The 24,559-nt window shown below is 34.6% G+C and overlaps 1 protein-coding gene across 6 annotated transcripts in view; it reads left to right on the plus strand.

Moving 5' to 3' along the window:
* Positions 1–24,559, plus strand: part of MAPK10 (mitogen-activated protein kinase 10) — a 363,104-nt gene that overhangs the window by 292,640 nt on the left and 45,905 nt on the right. For 2 of the 6 annotated variants that reach the window (XM_004390407.1, XM_023725324.1), the window contains one exon: positions 10,746–10,817. The exons of the other annotated variants lie outside the window; for them this stretch is intronic. In XM_004390407.1, coding sequence (XP_004390464.1) covers positions 10,746–10,817 — 72 coding nt within the window. The remainder of the gene's footprint in view (positions 1–10,745; positions 10,818–24,559) is intronic. 6 annotated transcript variants of the gene reach the window in all.

Consider the following 24,559-nt stretch of genomic DNA (forward strand, 5'->3'; position numbering starts at 1 on the left):
TAGACACAAAAAGAAAATTTCTCCCTGTTTTCTGGCATTAGAATATATAGGTTTGTGTCCCACAAATTGGTGTTTGTTTTTCTTGCTTAGATGTGTACATTCTCAGTTTATTTATGCATTTGGTAATTTTTTATAATTTCTGTATTTGCACTAAAGTTTAAAACAATACGTTTTTGTTAAACTGTTGTTAGTTGCCATCCAGTCAATTCTGACTCATGATGACCCTACGTGTGCAGAGTAAAACTTCTCCATAGGGTTTTCAAGGCTGTGGCCTTTCAAAAGCAGATTGTGAGGCTTGTCTTCCAAGGCCTCTCTGGATGGATTCAAACTGCCAAACTTTTGGCTGGTAGTCAAGTACTTAACTCTTTGCACCACCCAAGGGCTCCATAAATTTAGAAAACATAATATAAAAATTTAAAAGGAATTATGTTCTGATTTTAAAAAACTATCACATCTTCTCACTATTGTACATTGAGGTATTCATCAAAAGAAATTTACTGAAGCACATTGTTTGAATCCTATGCTGAATGAAAACATCATCAGGTAGGTTAAGGAGAAAAGCAGTTTGGTCCCAGAATCATGTTTACAAGAGCCATATAATCTCTGTATGAAATATTTGCCAGATTGGTAGATAGAAACTCACACAGTCCAAACATTATTTAATCATGGATCATTATCCAAGTGATTAGATAGAGTGTAGCAGTAGCAACATATTATTTACTTAGATTTAAATTGACAGTGCCTACATGTATTATTTTTATCTCTTGGCTAGAAGTAGAAAAGACGATAATCTGGTATAATCTAATGCCCAACAAATGATATGACACTTGAGATTTTCAGAAGTTCTCACTTAGAAAATTAATAACCATATTTTAGTAACATCAAAACTTATGTAACATCCTTTCTAAGGAAAGTGCCTTAATTTCTGAGCATTATAATTGCAAATGAATCTGCTCTCTACCTAAGTGGATACTGATGATGGGAGGGAGAATATGAAGAATCAGAATCATAAAAGCAGTCAGAATTCTTCCTGGGCAGCATTAGTGTGCAGAACTATTATGGAGAACCAAATATTTTATCATAATTTCTTGGAAAGCATAAAAATCCAGTTTCTAACACTAATTGAATTTGCCGATATCTTCTAATGTCTATGCAAAAATAGTATTCACTGGAATATCTTGAAAATTTCATTAAACAATCTGATCTCACCTTGATAACTAATACATATATTAGCTGAGGGAAGGCCAAAAACACTCACACCCTACCACCCCAATAAAATTTAATATTAAATTGTTTTGTTACCTATTTCCTTTTTTGCATGGGATGACTAATTCATCACATTTAGTACAATGGCTTTATCTTGAGAAATAATCCTGGCTTAAGTATATGAAATTTCACATGAATTCATGTGCATATATTCCACTTTTGTAAGTCATAATAATAAAGCTTACCATTTTGAGACATAGGCTTAACATTTAGGCAGCAAAAGCATGGATAGTCTCTGGGATAGTAAATAGTGAATAAAGTTAAAGAGGAACTGAGAAGGTTTCCAGGGTATTATCACACAGAAAAATATATCAAAGAAAATGAAATTCAAGACATACATCAGGGGTTTGGACCTAGAGTTTATATCTCTGCATTATTTTTATGCAAAACCTTTGTGATCTTCTGTATCTGTTTTGGGTTCAATCATGAAGACACATTTTCAAAAACTGTTTCCCTTTTACTCTGGAATATCTGTAAAATGGTTAACCAGTTAGTCAAACCAACAACTGTCTAGAACCAATGAAGACTAAAGCCAAGTGGGACTAGGGTTCCATTTAGATCATCTATTGTTGTTATTGCTATTATTATTTAAAGGCCTATGTGACAGAGAGTGAAAAATCAAGGAATTTTAGTCTGAAAGATAAAAACTTACAAGTTTTAGTGGAGGATTGGCCAGCTATTAGAGATTACATTCACAAGTTTTAAGATTATTATTTGAGTGAGGAACCAGGGTAATTCCTGTTTAAATAATGGTAGGAAGTTCCATAGAGTCAATTATGTTTCAGTATGTGAAATGCCTTTCTAAACAGTTTCAACAGTGAAATGGATTGCCTAGTGAGTTGTGAGTTTCCCTTATTGGAAAGGATAATTATTATATACCCTCTCCTCATTTATCAACATGATTATACCCCAAAGATCAGGTCATTATGCGAAATAGGCATTATGTGAAAATGGAGGATGGCCACATCAGACCACAAAATGGAGGATGACTACATCATTACATAACTGCGAAATTACATCATTGCATAACTGATTACATCATTAAATAACTGCTAAACCACTGAGAATCATGGCCCAGCCAAGCTGACACATGATCTTAAACATCACAGCCAGCATTACTCTTGCCTCATAACTCAGCACTCATTACTACTGGATGTACATCATTAACGGGCAAAATAGTTGGACAGTAGATATTTTACTATTGTTGTAAACACGAAATGTCAGAGAATGAGATAGTCGATAAGTGAGGAGCAGGTGTTTTGTCAGAGCAAACTGGAGTCTGTTCAAATTAAAGCAAAGAGATTTATTGAGGGAATAGAGCTATCTGGATCAGGCAGCACTTCATGAGAATTCACAAAAGTACTCCAGTGAAAGGAATTTTTCATAGAATTTAAGTACGGAAAATTCAAGAACTTACAAGGAAAAATTCAGATTGGTTGACATTTACAAAACCGTACTTTAACAGACACCAGACAATTATGAGCTACCTTAAGCATAGTTTGGTTAATCACAAAGTTTAAGTCCATTAATATCTTGTTAATCTATGGGTGTTTTGGGGGCCATCCTGAGTAAGTATTCTCCCTGGAGGCATGCTGTGAGAGGAAAGAAAGGGAGAGGAGTCTGCAGATTTCCTGAGGTATTCTGGCTAGTTGACTTTTGAGAGTCAGCTCAGAGTGAGCAGTAAACAACAAAATGGAGTTTGGCCTATATCTTTGGCAGAAGACTCTCCTCATGCCAAGCACCTAGATTTTGGGGGCTCCTTCACAATCCCCACTTCTGATCAAGAATATCTATAGAAATTGGGTGATTACTATTATAAGAGTGTCTTTTTCTGCATGAACTTATTTTCCTTGCATCTGTTAGATAGCTGTCTATTTAAAATAGGCTTTTAAGACCACAGAAGCTCTTCATGAAAGGTAACCAGGCATCATCTGTGCCATCTGTGCCACGCCATAGCTTGGACCTCTGCTTCTGTGATCTTTTAATAAAGGTTGTGTAATAGCAAGGCCAAATTAATAGGAATAATTGACAGAGAAGGGTGTTGGCCAAGGTGAAAAGCCAAACTATTTTCTAAAGAATCACTGTTTCTTCAAAATATATGATCTTTTGCATAACAAGTAGTGTTGCATTGTGAGTACAAGAATTTGAAAAACATTTCATAAAACATTTGATTAATTCTCAGAAAGCTTGGCTATGTTGGTTTTTTATTATACCATTACTTCTTTCTACTAGACTGGAAGATTGTGGATGGTAAGGACAATGAAGTCTTTGATAAATAGGAAAAATCTTATGTATTTCTTTAATTACTTGTACAGTAAAATTGGTCCCCCTGTCATTGCAAGGAATTGTTGGTACTCCCCAAGTGGGGATTATATTTTCAGGAAGATTCTTAGCTACAAAGTTTGCAGTGGCATGGAAGCTAGGAAAATCTTCTATCCTATGTGAAAATCTGCACAGCATCACTAATACATATTTGTAACCATTTGAAGGTGGGAGCTGGATAAAATCTAATTGCCATTCAAGCATAGGTCCTGAAGGTAATAAATATTTTCCAGGTGAAACTTTAAAAGGTTTGCCTGAGTTATAACAGGAACAAATAGAACAGTAAGTGGCAACACACTTGGCGGCTTCAAAAAATTGTTCCCATCAATACTTCTTCAAAATTTTAATCATTTTATCTCATCTTAAATGGGAACCTTCATGGAGAGCTTCCAACATAGGGATATGAAATGATTTAGGTAAGACAAGTTTCTGTTCAGGCCTTAACCAAAATTTGTTTATGGGCTCCTCAGAACAATCTGCTTCCCGTCCCCCCATTTTTCAATTTCCTAATAGCAAATAGTTGGTCTTTATTAATTTCTCTAAAGTTAATTCATTAAGGTTATGATTATTTATGAACAAATCAAAGTAATCTCCTTTTTCTGTTTTCATTAAGACTAAAATGACTTGAGAGGCGGCTTGTTTGGCTGCTTTATCAGCAAGGTTATTTCTTCTGATCTCTACAGTCTGAGGGACTCCTTTAGGTTGATAAGTCTGTATTTTTATTTCAGCAATCTGAGAGGGCAGTAATAAGGCATCAAAAAGGTCTACTATTAAAGCTCCATTTTCTTATGGTAGTTCCAGAAGAGGTTAGAAGTCCTCTCTGTTTCCATAACATGCTAAAATCATGAGTCATTCTGAAGTCATATTTGTTGTTGCTATTGTTGTTTTTAGGTGCCATTGAATCAATTCTGACCAATAGTGACCTTATGTACAACAGAATGAAACAGTTCCCAGTCCTATGCCATCCTCACAATTTTTGCTATGTTTGAGCCTATCGTTGCAGCCACTGTGTTGATCCATCTCACTGAGGGACTTTCTCTCTTTTGCTGAGCCTCTACTTTACTAAGCATAATGTCCTTCTCCAGGGACTGGTCCCTCCTGATAATATGTCCAAAGTACATGAGATGAAGTCTCTCTAGCCTCACTTCTAAGGAGCATTCTGGCTATACTTCTTCCAAGACGGAACTTATTCATTCTTACAGTCCATGGTATATTTAGAATTTGTGTAAACATTCATGGACTTTCCTTTAGCAAGTGTGCAGGCTCTAGAAAGAGCAATTAATTCAGATTATTGGGTCAAAGCAGCTTCGGGAAGGGCTTGACTTTCAAAAACCTCAGTAGAAGTTCAGATGGCACATCCAGCCTGATAGCAAGAGCTAGCCGGACAAGGTTTCAAATAGGAACCATCAACAAATAGCCCTAAATCAGGATTAGCCAAAGGAGTTTTTCTTAAATCTTTTCAGGAAGTTAAAAGCTGTTCAGTTATATTTAAATACTCATGTGCTGAGTAATCCTTATTGTCAATTTCTGGAAGGAGAGTGGCAGGATTTAAACAAACCACAGACTATAGTTTAACATTAGGTACATCCAGGAGGAGCACTTCATAGGAAGTGAGTCAGTTGGTGGAAAGATGTTGAGTCAAAGCAGAGTCAATCAGCCTGAGACCAGAACTAGATGGCGTCCAGCTACCACCAATGACCACTCTGACAGGGAACACAACAGAGAGTACCTGACAGAGCAGGAGAAAAGTGGGGTGCAGAACTCAAATTCAAGTAAAAAGACCAGACTTAATGGTTTGTTTGAGACTGGTGGGAACTCATAAGGCATGGGCCCCAGACTCTGTTAGCTCAAAACTAAAACCATTCCTGAGGCCGACTATTCAGACAAAGATTAGACTGGACTATGGGACATAAAATGATACTCATGAAGAGTGTGCTTCTTAGCTCAAGTAGATTCAGGAGACTAAATGGGCAGCTCCTGTCCAGACGTGAGATGAGAAGGCAGAGAGGATCAGGAGCTGATTGAATGGACACGGGAAACAGGTGGAAAGGAGAAGTGTGCTGTCACAGTATAGGGAAAGCAACTAGCGTCACATAAAAATGTATGTATGAATTTTTGTATGGAAGACTAACTTGAATTGTAAACTTTCACTTAAAGCACAACAAAAACAAATAAGAACAGGCTTTTTTTTTTTCTTTTTTTAAAAAAAAGTAGAGTTAAGTATGGCAGATACTGTATGGGGAACATAAACATTTAGAAAATTTCCCAGCACTATATCTGCAGTGCTTTCAACTAATTTGGTAGATGTTCTGGCCCATAAGTTTTCAGGAACTGATGAAAAAAGGTCAGAGAAAAATGGATTGGAGAGGATTACATTGTCTTTGTGCATGACTAATGCTTACAGACAGCAAGCAGTTTCTTCCCTTTGAATAAGTTCGATTCAGATCCCTTGTTAAGGGTTTTGGGGGGATCTAGCAAACTCTGTAATATTTCTCCTTTTTCTGAAAGTAGTAAATGACAAGCCCACTTTGACAAAAGGTCTTGGTCCAACAAATTAACAGGAGTATAAGGGCTAAGCAGAAAGGGAAGTAAATCTTCAATAGGGCCAAGGGAAATAGGAACAGGTTTTGGACGAATTTAAGTCTGTTCCTGATTTGAAACCCCCACAACTTTTGAAGGTTTGGTACTTAAGGGCAGAAGATTTTGTAAACAAGTGGTATTTATGGCATTAAGTATAAAACCAGTGTCAGTTAGAAATTTGCAAAGTTCTCCATTAATATACATGATAGTTTCTCCTTGTGGGTTAAGTGCCACCATAGGAAAACCCCCTGTTTTGTCCCCAGAGCCCATTCATTTCATATCTAGTTGAAGGGTCTATGACTTACACTGTTTCTTTTGATTTTTCTTTAACTTATATCAATCCTTCTTCCAATGCCTGGGTTTCTTGCAGTAATTGTAAGTTCTGGGTTTAATGCCTCCAAAAGCTTTGATTTATCTTGCTGGTTAGGAGATTGCAATTGTTGTAAGGCTGTTAACTTATTTACCTTGGTGGTTTGTTTAGTCTTCAAGGTCTGAGAAAGTTCATGAGCTAAATTGGCCAGCTCTGCAATGGGGACTGCTTTCCAATCTAGTCTATGCCTTTTTACTAGGACTGAAAGTTCAGGTTTGAGGCTAGATATGAGTACTGCATTGAAAGCTCCTGTAGTGTTAGGGATGATGGATCAAGCCTGGAATGTTTAGCAAATCTTTGAAATAATCTGGTCTGGTAATCATACACACTCTCATTTTTGTGTTGTATGCAAGAGTGAATTTTTGTCTAATTTATTATTGGGGGAAAAGCTTTTGGAATGCCCTCTAGTTTACTGATAGCCTGAGAATCTTGTAACAGTTGGGTGGCTGTTCTATTTAGGATTAGAACTAAACTGTCTTTGGGATTTTTCCATTCAACCTGTTCTAACCACAATTGGGCCTCCCCTGGTATGGTTATCATGTGGATTAGTTGATACAAATCAGGGAGTCCAGGCTGGTAAGCCTTAACAAGGATTTTAAATTCTTCTGCAAACTTGAAAGGATCCTCCTGCACGTTGGGGAAATCTTTAGCAATTTTATGTACTTGTGAGCTTGTGCAGGGGGTAAAAGTAACGTGAGGAGGATGCTCAATGTATGTACTGGGAAGCATTTTAAAAGGCATTTTGGGAATAAGCTTTATGTTCTTTGGGGAAAAATGGAAGTTCAGGCAAAGTATTTTCACAAAGAATTTTTAGTAGCATCAGAAGAGTAAGAAGGCAGAGGAGGATATAAAACAGAGGCAGCTGGCAAAGGAGCACATTGTCCTGGGACAACTTGAGTAGATGGAACAGAAATCTAACATTTCAATTCCTTATTTTGTTTAGTTAATTTAAAAACTTTATCCTGTAGAGAAGCATTTTACTCTCATCACATCCTTTAGAAGCTTTAAAATACCAATTAAAATAGGTGTTCCATTGTTTCTGCTTACTTCAGGAGCCTTTCTTTTCTAATTTACTGCACAGAAAACTCAATTTAGGTAATTCAAAAGAATCACAAAGCAGCCACATACTATCCAGACTGTCCTTAATAAAATTATGCCAAACAGCTAGCTACACTCAAGTAGCAGAGCCATAGTGCTTGTCAATATATTGGGCAGGAGCCCCAGAAGGGAATTCCACATTGCCACTGGGTATGGCATTTTCCATTTTCAAAGAAGGTTCAAAGTTTAGAACTCCCAGACTCAACAAAATCTTAAGGGGCCTGAGATTCCACAAACACAATCTCAAAAACTTCTAGGACAGTAGATTGCCCAGAACCTCACGCTACTGCCACTAGCAGAGGCAAAATTTGGCAAAAATCCTTGTGAGACCAGAGTGAAAGCAGACAAGACAAAACAAAACCAGAAACCTTCCGTGAGTCTTGAAGAGCCCAACACAAGACAGTGGAGCTTGAAATTCGAGAGGGCTTAGCTTAGCGACTCCTGAGAGTCTGTGGAGATGGATGAGTTCGGTAGGCTCATGCTGGCATTGGAACTCTGGGTCCTCACCTCTCAAGGTTGCTGAAGATAAGGCATCTTTAAATCCCATAATTCTGACACCAAGAAATGTCAAAGAGCAAACTGGAGTCTCTATTAAAATTAAAGCAAAGAGTTTTATTGAAGGAAAGAGTTTTATTGAAGGAATAGAGCTATCTGGATCAGGCAGTACTTCATGAGAATTCACAAAAGTACTCCGGTGAAAGGAATTTTTCATAGAGTTTAAGTACATAAAATTCAGGAACTTACAAGGAAAAATTCAGATTGGTTGACATTTACAAAATCATACTTTAACAGACACCAGACAATTATGAGCTCCCTTAAACATTGTTTTGTTAATCATAAAGTTTAAGTCAGTTAATATCTTCTTAATCTATGGATATTTTGAGGGACAGCCTGAGTATGTGTCATTCCTGAGAGCATGTTGTGAGAGGAAGGGAGTGGAGGGGAGCCTGCAGATTTCCTGAGAATCACCTCGAAATGAGCAGTGAACAAGAAAATGGAGTCTGGCCTACATCTTTGGCAAAATACTCTCTTTATGCCAATCATCTAGATTTTTGGGGCTCCTTCACAATATTCATATAAAATATAACAATACTATTATATATTTAAAATAAATAAATCATATATATATATATTTAACCCCAATATAAATTCCAATATACAGTACCAATATATATATTTTATACATGATGATACATAACTAATATTTATTGAGGATTTCCTATGTACCAGGCAATGTGGAAGGATCTTTACCAAGCATAACCCTTTCGATTCTTTTCAAAAATTCCACATGATAAATATTATTAATCATCTACATTTTAGAAGATAAAATTAAGTTTGAGAGAGGTTAACATGGCCCACGCTGCACAACTAGAAAGCAATGGTGTTGGTTCTCCAGCAGAAAAAGATATGTATCTGCCAAGGATATTGTAGAGTATATTTTTATACTAAATAAGAAATGGAAATAGATGTTTTGTAAGTCTCAGGTGAGTTTGTGGCAGAAACAGTCTTTTTCCAAATGCTTGAGGGCAGACAGTCAATAGAACATACTGCTTCTTGAGTTTTTAGCTATTTATTTCATGTATAAATTTTGTCTATCTCTTCAACAATATCTATAAAAAATAGATGCACTGTAAATAGCAACTTAGTCAGACTGGTCACTTCAGATGATATGATAAGAATATTTGCAACTTAAAAACCACATAAGTTTTCAGAGATCTTTTTGCTTTTTTCCTTTAATTGAAGATGTTTACAACACCAAACTCTTGTGAGACTAATGGTATCTCAGATTACCAATGCATTAATAATAAAAGGATGCACAACTCTTTGCTCTATCTTTCCTATTTCTGCATGTCACTTGCTTTCCTAAAATGAAAGCAAAACAAGTTTGCTTGTTTGGGTATGCTTATCACTTTCAAAGCTGTAACCATTTCTTTGCAGTGATCACTCTGTTTAGGTGTTAAATAAAACAATGGGGACTTGGGGTTTAACCCAAATGTGAAATTTTCACATTGGAAAGAATCTTGTGAGGAATTCTTTAAGGTCACTGCCAAATTACACGATGTAATTTGAAAAGTAAGTGGAGCAAAATTATATTGTGCTGCAGTCTTAATACCTATCCCTATTTACTCCCCCTCAACCTCTCTTATTCTTCTAGGTTTTTTCCCCATAAGAATGGCCTATCTCTCTTTCTGACTTTTCAGTAAGAACAAGTGAGAAACCAAGTATAGAAAAGTGAGAGCTTTCATTTGTTTGCTTTGCCTTTCCCCATTTTGCCCTTCCCTGTCTACCCTTTGCACTAGCTTCCTGAATTTAAATTCTGGATGATAACTGGTGATAGCAGAGAGACCATTGTAATTTCACCTTGAATTTCAGGTTTCCTTTAATTCACAGTCTTAGAAGAAGTGTCAACTCTTTAGTCATTTTGTATATGTCATGTTGAACCATTCCATTTTGGAAGTCAACATTTCTTATCATTATAAAGCAACCATGTTTAAAAGAATAAGACAAGGCTTCCTGTTTGGAAACATGCTCCTTTGATGGGAGTCAATGAAACTGAGCCAGCATATTCCAAAACATTCATTCTTGAACTGGCATTTCTCTTCTGAAAACTTATTCATATTTATAAATAAGAGTAAATGTGTTTTATAAAGGAAACCCTTTCTTTTGAGGTTGCTGGTGGCTCAGCTTTTCTTTTTCAAATATGGTATACAAAAGAATAAAAAAGAAACTGATTTGCATGTTTTCCATATTAACACAATCTAGAATAATTTAGAATACAAATTAGTAGGATTCAAGTAGATGAATGCAAATTAGACATTTTAAATCAAAACTAAATTAATCATTGCATTATAATTGCAAAGTAATATTATCATACATTAGGTAGCATTGAGTAGTATTGTTAGTTCAGTTACATGGCAGAAAGGGCCCTGATGTTCTTGTGTCTTCACCATTTCACTGTTTTAAAACAGTAATGATCATGAGACTGGCATCTCCTCCAGTCAGTGAAAGGTCAGGCCATTGCTCTTCAGCATGGGCAGCTGAGTGTTTTCATTTATTTGTTGTTCTATTCCTGTGTTCTTGTTTATCTTCATTTCATTTTTGTTTTCAGTTGACATGTGGTCGGTAGGGTGCATCATGGGAGAAATGATAAAAGGTGCAGTGCTGTTTCCTGGCACTGATCGTATCCTTCTTAGCAGCCAGTGGCCTCTATGGGTGTCGTTCTCAATCAATCCCCTTTGGTCTCAAATGCAAGACTGTGGATGGTATAAATTCACTGCTCTTAGAGAGTTTCTGTGAGATTCCAGTGCCAAATACTTATAAGCTGGCATTATAGTAGAGAGTAACCTCGTCTCTTAGAAAGACCTTAGGTGGATAATACATTACCAAATATGAAAGATTCATATCGAAAGGTCTGCCTTAATTCAGTCCAACAAAACTAATAACAGTGATATACTCTTTATATATTTTTGTTGTTGTAGATGTTTTAAAATTAAGATCTATTCATAGCTGTATTATAAATGACAAAATACCTCAGTTTTAAACTAAATATTTATGTTTTCATAACATAAGAAATATTCACTTGGCATGACAATATTTTATCAGTTAAATTTATGTCTATCCACAAATAGAATCCATTTGTTGTAACACGTTCAGAGATCATGCATATAAATTTCATTTTAAAATTGATCAACCTCCTCTAAAATTATTTTTCTCATTCACTCCATTTATAAGAGCAATATCTCCAATTCCTGTTCTCATTTTTGTCCATATTAATAAAAAGTACAATAACCAAAATCTCATTAATTGGTAATGATTATATGAAATATCAGAATAGAATAAATGCATTAGATATTGCTTGGATACGTAAAGTGGTCTTTTCTTAGGCAGCAAACAGCAAGTAAAGATTCCATACTCTCTGCAATATTAAATAATATGGATAAATATGGATAATGTATGATTAATATATGGCAGTATAATGGATCCTACCATAAGGTTTTAAAAATATTCTCTTCAGTTAAATTTCCCTACATTCAGTCACTTATGAAAATGTTATTTCCTCACCATACTAATGACAAAACCTCAGCTGAATGTACTTAATCTAAAAATAAAATTGAGCAAACAATAATGGGGTTTTAATATATAATTAAATCTAATGACTAATACAGTGTATCCTAACCATATTATGATTAGTCATTATGCTTTACCTATCTTTAGTCATTATCTAATACCTATCTTACAGTTCTTACCAAGTGTCTATAGTACAATGTGCCAACTTGAGGAATAATAGATTTAAGATATACGCACATACAATTATACATATATATAGTTTTATATATATAGTTCTCTCATACAGTTTCATATACACACATATGTGTGTATATATGTATATATAACTCTGTAAGTATGTCAGAAAATGATTGAACTAGACATGTAATTAATTTTTTTTGAAGTAGAGGACTTAAATGCTTTATTCAGTTAAAAATAAAGCTAAACTTTTTACTTTTTTTATTGTTGTAAACTTTTTCTTGTCTTATACAAGGCACGCTATTTAACATATTTGTGTCTATATTGTTGTATTGTCTTCTACATATTTTATTCCACTTTCATGTTAATGGTATTTGAAAGTATAATATGTTGGCTTATAAAAAAACAAATTCCTTCAAAATATTCACTGGCCTTTGGGCATAAATATCAAATAAAGTCCTTAGGATTTAGCTAATTTTAGACTACGTGTTGAAAATAATGTTAATCTGTTAATTTTGTACTTTTTGATTTTCCAAAAGTTTAATGTAGTTGCATAATTGATGACAAATTAATAATTGCTACCTGTAAATTAAAGTGATTGTTTTTATTACATGTCTTACATTCTTTCTTAAAGAAAATCAAAATAGATACCTACAACTAAGTTATTAAATACAGTTTAATGCTTGTTGGAACCCATTTCTTGGAAGAAATTCCTTGGGTTTCATTTATTGACTTGTACATCAGAGTCTTTTAAAAATAATACTGCTAATCTTACAGTGTCAAGTTAGATACGCTTTCAATAACTGAGCTTGATACTTTGATACTGAGTTCTTTCTGAAACTCTCTTATGGTGGACACATTTGTAAATTTTTCTGAGGTTAAGCAGGAATTATTTTCTAAAGTGTGTCTGGGCCAACTATAGCTTCCTATGAATCCAATGAGTATAGGCTCTGGTCCTTTGCTGATTTCAGACATGTTGATTAAAGTTTAAATCAGTCTTTTTCACAAAAACAAATGATGGACATTGAATATCATAAAGTTAATCTCTTAAAATGCAAGACAAATTACTCATTTAAGAAAAAAAATCTCTGTTATTAGAAATAACTTATCTAAGAGATGATAAAATGTTATCTAAATCTTTCAAGTAGTCTTTAAAATGAAGCTGGAGATATACAATGTGTGCAACATACATCTGTACAATACATTACAGAGAATCATATTATTTTTAATAACCATAGCATCGTTTATTATGAACGCATTCTCAAAATAAATGATTTCCAAAATCCCTTGCAATATGACCTATGTATATCTCCAAAATATATAAACTAAAACTCATCAGCAAAACTTAAAATATCGATTCATCTTCTATGCCTGAGAAAATTTAACACATTATTTTTAGCATTATGAAATTTAGTCAAAAAAGTTCTTAAATTTTTGCATATTTAAATGCTACTTTACTAGTATAAGTGTTTTTAAGTGGATATTAATTGAATCTTATTCAAATCAAATGTTTTTAATTTGCTATTTAAAAAGTCAGAATTTAACCATTGAGGTAATTTTCTTCTGGGGGCTCTCCCAATGAATTGCATCATAGCTTCCATTTTTACTTCAAAAATTATAAAAGATTTTATACTATACAAGTGAATTAACATTAATTATATAGCTTTTGAAGTAGAACAATAAAATGAACATGCATATACTACCACTCAGCTTAAAAAATAAAACATTACCAATTACTTTGTGCCTTTTTGTGTGCTCTTCCCAAATCACACCGTTTCTTCTTCCCATAGAGGTAGTTACAGTTAAAAAATTTTTCTATTTTTATTTTTATTTTTTTTACTTTCTTTGTATTTTTACCACATGCATATTTACCCCTAAGCAATATATGGTTTAATTTTATATGTTTTACATAACATGCTATTGTTCTTCCTTTTTGACTTGCTTTTTTAAAAAAGTTAACATTATACTTCTGGATTTACCCATGCTGATGTATTGGAAATAGTTCATTATTTTTCATTGCTATTGAGTAGTCCGGTCTAGGCATAGTCTATGACTAGTCCTTTCTCTATAAGTAGACTTTGAGATATATCCAGGTTTTTTTTTTTGCTGTTATACACAAGGATGTTATGAATTTGTCTTCTGAAGCACATGTGCAAGGTTTTCTTTATGCTAAATGCCTGGGGAGGTATAGGTGTGCACATTTTAAACTTTACTACATAACATCAAATTGTTTTCCAAAGTGGCAGTTTCCTAAGTGTAGCTGTCTGCTCAACATCCTTATCAGCTCTTGGTATTGTCAGATTAAAAAATACATATATTTTTACCAATCTCTTAGATATAAAATACTTTCTAAACAGGGCTTTGAGTTACAATTCCTTGACTACAAGGTAGGCTAAGAACCTTTGCCTATATTTATTGGCCGTTAGTATTTTCCCTTTGGTGAAATGCCTGATATTGTTTTTTTAAACAATTTTTTCCCCTAGTGTATTATTTGTTTTCCTATTGATTAGTAGGAATTTAGTATATAACCTGGTACCTGGTACCTGATCTTTGTCAGTTTTTTGGTTAGCAAATATCTTCTCTCTGTCTCTGGATTATTTTCCATTTTATTTTATTGTGATTTTGGAATTTGTCCATCTATTTTTTTTTATGATTCCTGTATTCTTAGCTCTTATTTATGAAATCCTTTGATGCCACTATATTCTGCTATAATTTTACTCTAGATATTTTAAAGTTAAATCTTTTAGTCCATTTGGGATTGATTTTTGGGTATGGTTGAAAAATATATCCAATTTCACCTTTTTCCTTGTCCATTTATTTAATAGCTTGTTCTTTCTTTACTAATCTGTAGTACAATCAATGTCATAAATTTCCACATATTGGGAAGTGGGTTTGTATTCTGAGCCTTATATTCTGTTCCACTGATTTAATTGTTTATCTTTGAACCACTAGTACTCTGTCATAATGAATACAAATATATACCAGGTACTTATATCAGGAAGGGTAAATACTTCTCTTTTTGTCTTCTTCAGAGGAGTCTTGGTTCTCAATGCTCCATTGTTATTCCCAAAAATTTTAGAATGGGATAGTTAACCTCAGGAAAAAAAAAATTCCTATTGATATAGTTATTAGAATTGAATTGCATCGATAGTTCAGTTGTGGAAAATTGGCATTTTAATTAAGACAATGATTTATACCTTCATCCTGAATAAAAAGCGATCTCAGCACATGTTAATTTAGATCACTGTTGTCCAAACTTAAATATGTGATTGGTGCCAGTATTTTATTTCTTTTTTTGTAACCTCATTAACTATATATTATTATAACTTTTATTGCATACAGGTAGAGTATGTTTATATTCACCCCTGTGATTACCATTTTCTTTGCTTACCTCTACTTCTTTCAATTTGACTCTGTGCTTTGAGATTATTTTCTTTCCCCCCAAAGTACATCCTCCAGAAATCCCTTTAAGGGATAGTTTTTGGTGATAAAACTCTTCTTCTTCTTCTTTTTTTTTTTTTTTTAATTTGTGGACCTCTTATTTGATAGTTTAGTTGGATACAGAATTTTAGGATGACAATTATTTTCTTCCAATGTTTTAGAGATATTATTCCACTGGCTTTTGTCTCCACTATTGTTGTTGTTAGGTGCTGTCAAGTCAGTCTGACTCATAGTGACCCTATGTACAACAGAATGAAACACTCACTGGTCAATTCTGTGCCACCCTCACAATCATTGCTATGTTTGAGCCCTTGTTGCAGCCACAGTGCCAACCCATCTCATTGAGGGTCTTCTTTTTCACTGACCCTCTACTTTACCAAGCATGATGTCATTCTCCAGGGACTAGTTCCTCCTGATAACATGTTCAAAGTACCTGAGATAAAGTCTCGCCATCCTTGCTTCTAAGGAGCATACTTTTTCCAAGACAGATTTGTTCATTCTTCTATCCATCCATGCTATATTCGACATTCTTTGCCACCACCATAATTCAAACGAATCAATTCTTCTTCGGTCTTCCTTATTCATTGTTCAGCTTTCGCATGCATGTGAGGCAATTGAAGATACCATGGCATAGGTCAGATGCATCTTAGTTCTCAAGGTGACATCTTTGCTTTTTAACACTTGAAAGAGGTCTTCTGCAGCAGATTTGCCCAATGCAATACATTATTTGATTTCTTGACTGCTGCTTCAATGGGCGTTGATTGTGGATCCAAGTAAAATGAAATCCTTGACAACTTCAATATTTTCTCCATTTATCATGATGTTGCTAATTAGTCCAGTTGTGAGGAGTTTTGCTTTCTTGATGTTAAGGTGCAATCCATACTGAAGGCTGTAGTCTTTGATCTTCATCAGTAAGTACTTCAAGTCCTCTTGGCTTTTAGCCAGCAAGGTTATGTCATCTGCATATCGCAGGTTGTTAATGAGTCTTCCTCCAATCCTGATGCCGTATTCTTCTTCATATAGTCCAACGTCTCAGCATACAAGTTGAATAAGTATGGTGAAAGAATACAACCCTAACACACACTTTTCCTGATTTTAAACCATGCAGTATCCCCTTTTCTGTTCAAACAACTGCCTCTTGGTCTATGTACAGGTTCCACATGAGCACAATGAAGAGTTCTGGAATTCTCATTCTTCACAATGTTATCTATAATTTGTTATGATCCACACAGACAAATGCCTTTTCATAGTCAATAAAACACAGGGAAACATCTTTCTTGTATTCTCTGCTTTTAGCCAAGATACATCTGACATCAGCAATGATATCCCTCATTTTATGTCCTCTTCTGAATCCGCCTTGAATTTCTGGCAGTTCCTTGTTGATGTACTGCTGTAACCATTTTTGAATTATCTTCAGCATAATTTTACCTGCATATGATAAATTAATGATATTATTTGATAATTTCAGCATTCTATTGGATCACTTTTCCTTAGAATAGACAGGTATATGAATCTCTTCCAGTCAGTTGGCTGTGTAGCTGTCTTCCAAATTTCTTGGCATAGATGAGTGAGCACTTCCAGCATTGCATCCATTTGTTGAAACATCTCAATTGTTATTTTGTCAATTCCTGGAGCCGTGTTTTTCACCAATGCCCTCCATGCAGCTTGGACTTCTTCCTTCAGTACCATTGGTTCTTGATCATATGCTACCTCCAGAAATGGCTGAACATTGACCAGTTATTTTTGGTACAGTGATGCTGTGTATTCCTTCCATCTTCTTTTAATGCTTCCTGCGTCATTTAGTATTTTGCCCATAGACTTCTGCAATATTGCAACAAGAGGCTTAAATTTTTTATTCAGTTCTTTCAGCTTTAGAAATGCCAAGTGGGTTCTTCGCTCTTGGTTTTCTAGCTCCAGGTCTTTGCACGTGTCATTATAATACTTTACTTTGTCTTCTTGAGCTTCCCTTTGAAATCTTCTGTTTAGTTCTTTTGCTTCATCATTTTTTCTGTTCGCTTTAGCTATTCTATGTTCAAGAGCAATTATCAGTCTCTTCTGACATCCTTTTTTTTTCCTTTTCTGTCTTTTTAATGACTTTTCGATTTCTTCATGTATGATATCCTTGATGTCATTCCTCAACTCAGGTAGGATATACTCAAGTTCATATTTTGGCTCTCGTGGACTTGTTTTAATTTTCTTCTGCTTCAACTTGACCTTGCACAGGAGCAGTTAATTAATGGTCTCTTTCTCAGTTGGCCCCTGGTCTTGTTCTGACTGATGACATTGAGCTTCTCCATCATCTCTTTTCACAGATGTAGTCGATTTGATTCCTGTGTATTCCATCTGGTGAGGTCCAGGTGTATAGTCGCCGTTTATGTTTTTCCAATATTGCTGGTGGATGACTAGCTGTCAGTGTTAATAGTCACCTTTGGAGATTATTTGCTCCCCCCCCCCCCCCCCTTTTAATTTCCTGGCTACATTTAAGATTTTTTTCCTTGGTCTTTGGCTATCTGATTTTTTTTTTTTCCACTACATGACTTGGTATGGATTTCTTTTTATTTACTTCTGTTGGGATTCACTGCATTTCCTGGATTCCAACCTAGCATCAATTCTTAAAATTTCTCAACTTTCATTTCTTGGAAACTTTTATCTCTTTATTCTTTACATTATCTCCTGATAAAAATATGATTGCATATTTATTAAACATTCATTTATTCAAAAATATTTATTGAGCACCTACTACAGGCTGGGTACGTCTCCCTTCCCCCAAGTATACATCAATAAACAAAACTGACGAAGACCCTTACCATCATGAAATGTACATTTTACCAAGAGGAGATAAATAATAAAAAAGTATTAATGATACAATGTATTAGAAGCGGATAAGAGCTACACAATAAAAGAGATCAAAAGTGCTAGGATGGGGGCAGGGATTGCCTACTTTTTCCTTTTTAAATTTAAACATCAAAAATTTCTTTAACTATGCTTCATAGGTATGTTTCCTTGACCTTATATAAACTTGACTGTGCTTTCTTAACCTCCCTTTATTGTAGTGTTATACCCAGAAATGGATGCAACCTTCCATCTATAGTAACATAAGACAGAGTACTGTGTCACTACCAGTTAAAAAAAAAAAAAAGTTTGACACTGAGTCAGTTCCAACTTATGGTGTCCCCATGTGTTAGAGTAGAACTGTGCTCTGTGGGATTTCAATGGCTGAATTTTCAGAAGTAGATCACCAGGCCTTTCTTCCGAAGTGTCACTGGGTGGACTCAAAGGTGAAACCTTTCTGTTGGCATCCAAATGAGTTAACCATTTGTGCCACCTAGGGACGCTACAGTTTCCCTTAAATGGAATTCTATATTTCTGTTAATGTAGGATTTTTGTATTAGCTCCTCTGCTTAAAGAAATTTTATTTACCAATTTTAAAAAGGCCTTGACATTTTTCAGCTATAAAATACAGATGTCAAATTAAATTATTTCCAAGGCCTCTTCCCAGTTTCAACATGCTATATAGCATGCAGATAGAGTCATATCCAGCATTTGTGAGGCCAGAATACTATACAATTTGAGGTGGGTGCTCTTTAAAAAAAAAGAATAAATATCAAAAATATAAAATTAGGTACAGAGTCTAGTAAGCAACCTGTGAAAATGAAAGGCCCCAAAGATTAACATTCAATAGGCTAATGAAAATTCTACCACTTCAATGCATATTAGTATATGTTTTATTTCCTTATATGTAAAATATCTCTCCGTTTTTTATTTGTAAGTAAATATAGATTGCAATAATAAATAGACTTATGAGAAGAAATAGAGTGTACTAAGATCCATATACATCATGCTTCAAATACCAGCCTTTGAGTATTACATCTCCCATAATATCCCTCTAGCAATCTGCTGGCAGTGAACAAATATCCTTTTACTCAAATTGTCAGCTTTGAGTTTTTGATGTGTTTTCGCTTATAATATTTCCTCTTCCTCTGCTCATTTATAATGAAAAGAAAATGTTAGTTATAACTGTACATTGTAATGTATTTATATTTCATGGTACCAGAATTTGAGGGATATTTTTGAGAAGAAAAGAACATTTTTAAATGAAAAGAAAAAGCGTAGAAAAATATTTTTAAAGGAGCAAGATGTAACCATGAAACTTTGAATCATGAATACTGTCGTGTATATATATGCATTTCTATCATGATCTTTACAATTGTCTTCAGAAGTAAGATTTAAGAGTAATTTTAATTGTGTAAAATATAGAGTAATTGCTGAACTAAGTGGTCAACTATTTTGAACTTTATATTGGAAAGCTTTTGTATGTTCCATGAATAGTACCCCATAGATGATACCATCATATGATTTTAATTCTCCCTGCAAGATGTTGGGCAGAATTCCTCTCTCTAATGAAACCCACATGTGCCACTTACTATAATTTTCCCATGTTTTTTCAGGAAAGTTATCTGGGGAAAAGGTATAGAGATTAGAATTTTTCTTTTCCTGAAATATTATCAGGCAAATGATCCATAAATTTTTCACAAGAGACAAGTATGGAATAATCCTTTGGTGAATTTAAATCTATTTCAGCTTGTGTCATAAAACTGGAACATGTTACTTTATTCTTAAATCTGGACTTAGTGACTCCCAAGAGACTGTTAGTATATTCTACGTCAGTATTTCTTAAATACAGCCCAGGGACCGTCTGGATTGATGTTATCATTGGTGTTTTCTAATATCAAGTTGACCTCAATCCAGACTTTTGGACTCAAATTTATGGAGCTAAGGGGGAGAAAAGAAACTTTTTATATGTTGACTATGTTGTGAATATTCAAGCTTGAGAATCATAGTTTTATATTATGATGCCTAACTCATAGTTCGCAATTATGTGACATGCATTCCTCCACTTCCTTTTGTACACTCATGGCAGACATCAATAAGTGAGCACATCATTCTTTCCTCTAGGGCTGATGGGAAGCCGCACAATCATACTCAACATAGTGCCTACGCAGTTGTTTGGCTTGCAAGATTAAATAGCCTTTCATGGAGCTATCCGATAGAGACATTGTTATAAGGCAATATTATCTTTAGGAACATAGCTAAGAATTTGAAGGCAAATATTGATGTTCTTTAGTTTGCAAATAGATGTCAGAAATTTTTGCCAAAACCTTGCATGTAAGTCCTAGAGCAGAGTAGAAAGTAAGTCAGAAACTGTGAAGGTATCACCTCTAGGAAACATATTCATAACAACAAAAAAATCAATGATAGAAGAAACATTAAAAAAAAAAAGACATAGCAATGCAAAGGGCACAGCAGAATGAGGTCATTAAATAATTCATTGTGATCCCACTTAGCAGCTTCTGAAGGCTTAAGTATGCATAGTATAAATTACATTCATTTGCAAAAATACCCAAAAAAGGATAAGGTATTTTTCATACATTATTTTAAGGCAGTGTGTGATATACTTCAGAATATTCCCCAGCCAAAGCAGCTAAATTAGGAGGAGTGCTTAAAAAAATGATAAGTTCTTAGTTAATCGATAAAATTAACTGGAATAATTTTCAATATAAGGAGCCCTGGTGGTGCAAACAGTTAAGCGCTAGGCAGGTAACCAGAAGGTTGGTGTTACAATCCACCCAGCAACTCAGCGAGAGAAACACCTGGTAATTTGCTTTTGTAAAGATTACAGCCGAGAAAATCCTATTGGTCAGTTCTACTCTGTCACATGAGGTTGCTGTCAGTAGTTATCTACTGCTGCTATAACAGAAATACCACACATGGATGGCTTTAACAAACAGAAATTTATTTTCCCACAGTTTAGTAGGCTAGAATTTTGAATTCAGTGCGTCAGCTCTAGGGGAAGGCTTTCTCTCTCTCGGCTCTGGGGGAAGGTCCTTGTCTCTTCAGCTTGTTTCCTTGTTCCTTGGAGATCTTCAAGTGGCTTGGCATCAATCTTCCCTCATCTCTGCTTCTCTTGCTTGCTTGTTTAATGTCTTTTATGTCTCAAAAGAGATTGATTTAAGACACATTCTACACTTATCCTGTATCATTAACAGAACAAAGTCAACCCATTCTCAAATGGGGTTATAACCACAGGCAAAGAGGTTAGGATTTACAACACATATTTTGGGGGGACACAATTCAATCCTTAACAGTTGCTATAAGTCAAAATGCCATAGCACCTAACAACAACAATTTTCAATCTTAGGATTCCAGTTGCTTTATTTATTATCTTATATTTACTTTGTTTTATTCTCCTGTTACAATACTACTTATTGAAGACCTTTGTGCTTGTTAATCATATTTGCATATTATCTTATATGGTCATCATACTTATAAAATCAAACTTTTTGCAATATGATTGTTTTTTATGTAGTGAATTTAGCATTAGATGAGGAAATTGACTGCCAAGTAATTCCTGTGAAATGTCATTGTTTGATTTTTACTAAATACCTGAAATAATATATAAAAAATATAAAAATAAATATATTTATTGCATTTTTGGTAACTGCAAAGGGCTAGTACCTGTACAAATTCAGATCCTTACTCTACAACATATAAAAATGATGACTTATGGGTGTTCTGTAGCAAATAAATCTTTAGAAAAATAATTTTGGCCATTCTTAGGAATTATTTACCATGTTAACATCTAAAATATAGTCATAAAAATCTGCTTAATATTTTAGTATTTTTTAAAATTTAATCATTGTGGAAATCTGATGATTTCATTTTTCTTTATAAAAATATATAATCTTATTTTCTCTTTAGAAAATTAATTAAATTAATTGTTTTGTGTAAATATGTTGGCCTGATAAACTAAGAAAGCAGTTTAGAGGCATTTATTAAAGAAATTACCTGTTACAAAATATAACGACCAGTTTTATGGTCAAATTAAAGCAATTTTCTACCACATCAATTCCATATTTGCTCTTTCCTTGACAAAACACTTGGAACAAGCACTGGACTTTATGCTAGCAGCTCTGATTTCCGGTCTTGGCTTATATTTGGTTACTCATGATTATAAAGAAAAAACATGTTGTAACTAAGGATAGTTGGACATAGTTGTTCATGTGATGATCCTATGAACATCTGGAAAACAAACACTAGTTACATACAACTATTTATATTTATCGGAAGAACATTTGAAATGGACTGGTTTAAAGAAAGGCAGCTATACCACATATCTGCAGTATGAACATTCAACTATTTCATTGACAATCATAAAGATTCTTGCCTCCCTTCTTTTCGTAAACCATTACATCAAGTACCACAGTAGTGTTTTATCTAAAAAGGAATCTCAGGTAGGAAAGTACTCAAAGACTCAAATTATAACACGTATGAAGACACATTTTATATGTTCTTGTTTAACAAATTTCAGAATATTTGACTCTTCTTAAACTGTACTATAAAAATATCATGGAATTATTTAAGGGATGTTACTTTAAAAGCAATTAATTCATTATTGAGTCACTTTTGAACTCTACCTAAATGTAACTAGAGTTAGTAATGTGTCAGGAGACTTTTTTGCTGTCGTTGTTTGCCAACTTTGTTGAATGACTTCTTTACAGAAAACCTGATAGCTTCTTTGTCCCTACTTTTAGTTTTACACCAAGTATTTTTAGAATTCTGAGGAAGTTTGACCAATGATTAAATGATGGCTTCTTAGGGCATGATTAAACTAACTGTATTAGAATGTAAGCCACTTTTCTTAATTTATGATGGTGAGCATTTGCATTTTATTTAATTGCACTAATGTTTTATATTTAAATGCAGGTATGCATCACTTAACATCCAAGATAACCCCATTAAAAAAACCCTTTGCTGTGGAGTCAATTCCGACTGATAGCTACCCTATAGGACAGAGTAGAACTGCCTGTAGGGTTTCCAAGGAGTGACTGATGGGTTCAAACTGCTGACCTTTTGGTTAGCAGCTGAGCTGTAACCACTGTGCCACCAGGGCTCAGGCTCCATGTGTTCATGATACACCCGTGATAGTTCTGTGAAATAGGACGGTATGTGATTTGGAGGTTGTGTGAACACCATATTATATATAGTATATATGTTTGTATATATTCAATACACATACAGCAAAGTAACTCCAGTGAAAGCTGCTCTGGCTCTCTGTTAGTGCCCAGAGCCTTGGGGTTTGCAAACTTGCACCTGCAATTGGCCGCCTCTGGGAGCCTGGCAGGAATCCGAAGCCCCGAGGGATGGAGCAGAGCAGCCACAGCCCAGCGTCTCCTGGAAGGCACCAACCCGCAGGGTGGCTGGGCAGGGCACGAGCCAGCGGCATCCGTGGCCTGGGGAAGGAGCCAGAGGTGAGCCAAACAACAGCACTGCAAACCTAACGCTAGCCCCGCTTCCTGATGCTCTTCCAAGCAAGCCCCTCCTCCCCGCCCCAAGCTATAAGCGATGGGACATTTCCCCAAGGGGCATTATGCAGCGCATACATATATGTATGAATAGTTTATAGCTTCCCTATAAACATAGTACTAACATGGGCTTTCGTCCAGATTTCAAGTCAAATCTTATATAATTTTTAGTTTTTTCTATTGATTCTGACTTACTGCTATATTCTCATGCACATAGTAACTTACATGAAATTTTATTGAAATATGTTCTCTTTAAATTATTGTTGTTGTTCTATAAAATAATCTTCGGTTTTTCCCACCCTCACTTCACTTCCTCACATTCCATCATCATGCATCTTTTTCATGCCAATGACTGAGAGACTCTCTACTGATTTAAGTTGTATTCAACCAGAGTAAAAAGATAGTAGAGGTTTTGAATATTAACTTGATTTTATTTTGTTTCTTCTCCTTTCTACTGTCTTTTGTGTTTGATATTTATTTTATTTCTATTGAATATAGTTTATTTTGTTTTTTTTTTGTCAGGGCTATCCATCTTTTTCAATTCCTCTTGAATAGCTGGAAGTAAAGACTTTACAAACATCAGTTAAGTAATATGGTAATGTCTCTGAACTGTCACAAATTACATTGGTAAATGAATAAAGTGACTTAAAACTAAAGGCTATAGTTATAGAAGAAGAAGAAGAAGAAAAAAACCCCAATGGAAAAGAGAACATTGCCCATGGTACTAGATTTAAGAAGAATTTCCAAGCCCTCATCTTTCCTTGATACATGGCAAGGAAATCTATTTTAAATGAACTTTTTCCAGGTGGTTCTTCAGAGATTTCATGAGTAGTGTTTATCATTCTCAAGGCTCTGATTTAACAAAGGTTGATAA

Source organism: Trichechus manatus, unplaced genomic scaffold, assembly GCF_000243295.1.
Source record: "Trichechus manatus latirostris isolate Lorelei unplaced genomic scaffold, TriManLat1.0 scaffold00296, whole genome shotgun sequence".
Classification (NCBI taxonomy): domain Eukaryota; kingdom Metazoa; phylum Chordata; class Mammalia; order Sirenia; family Trichechidae; genus Trichechus; species Trichechus manatus.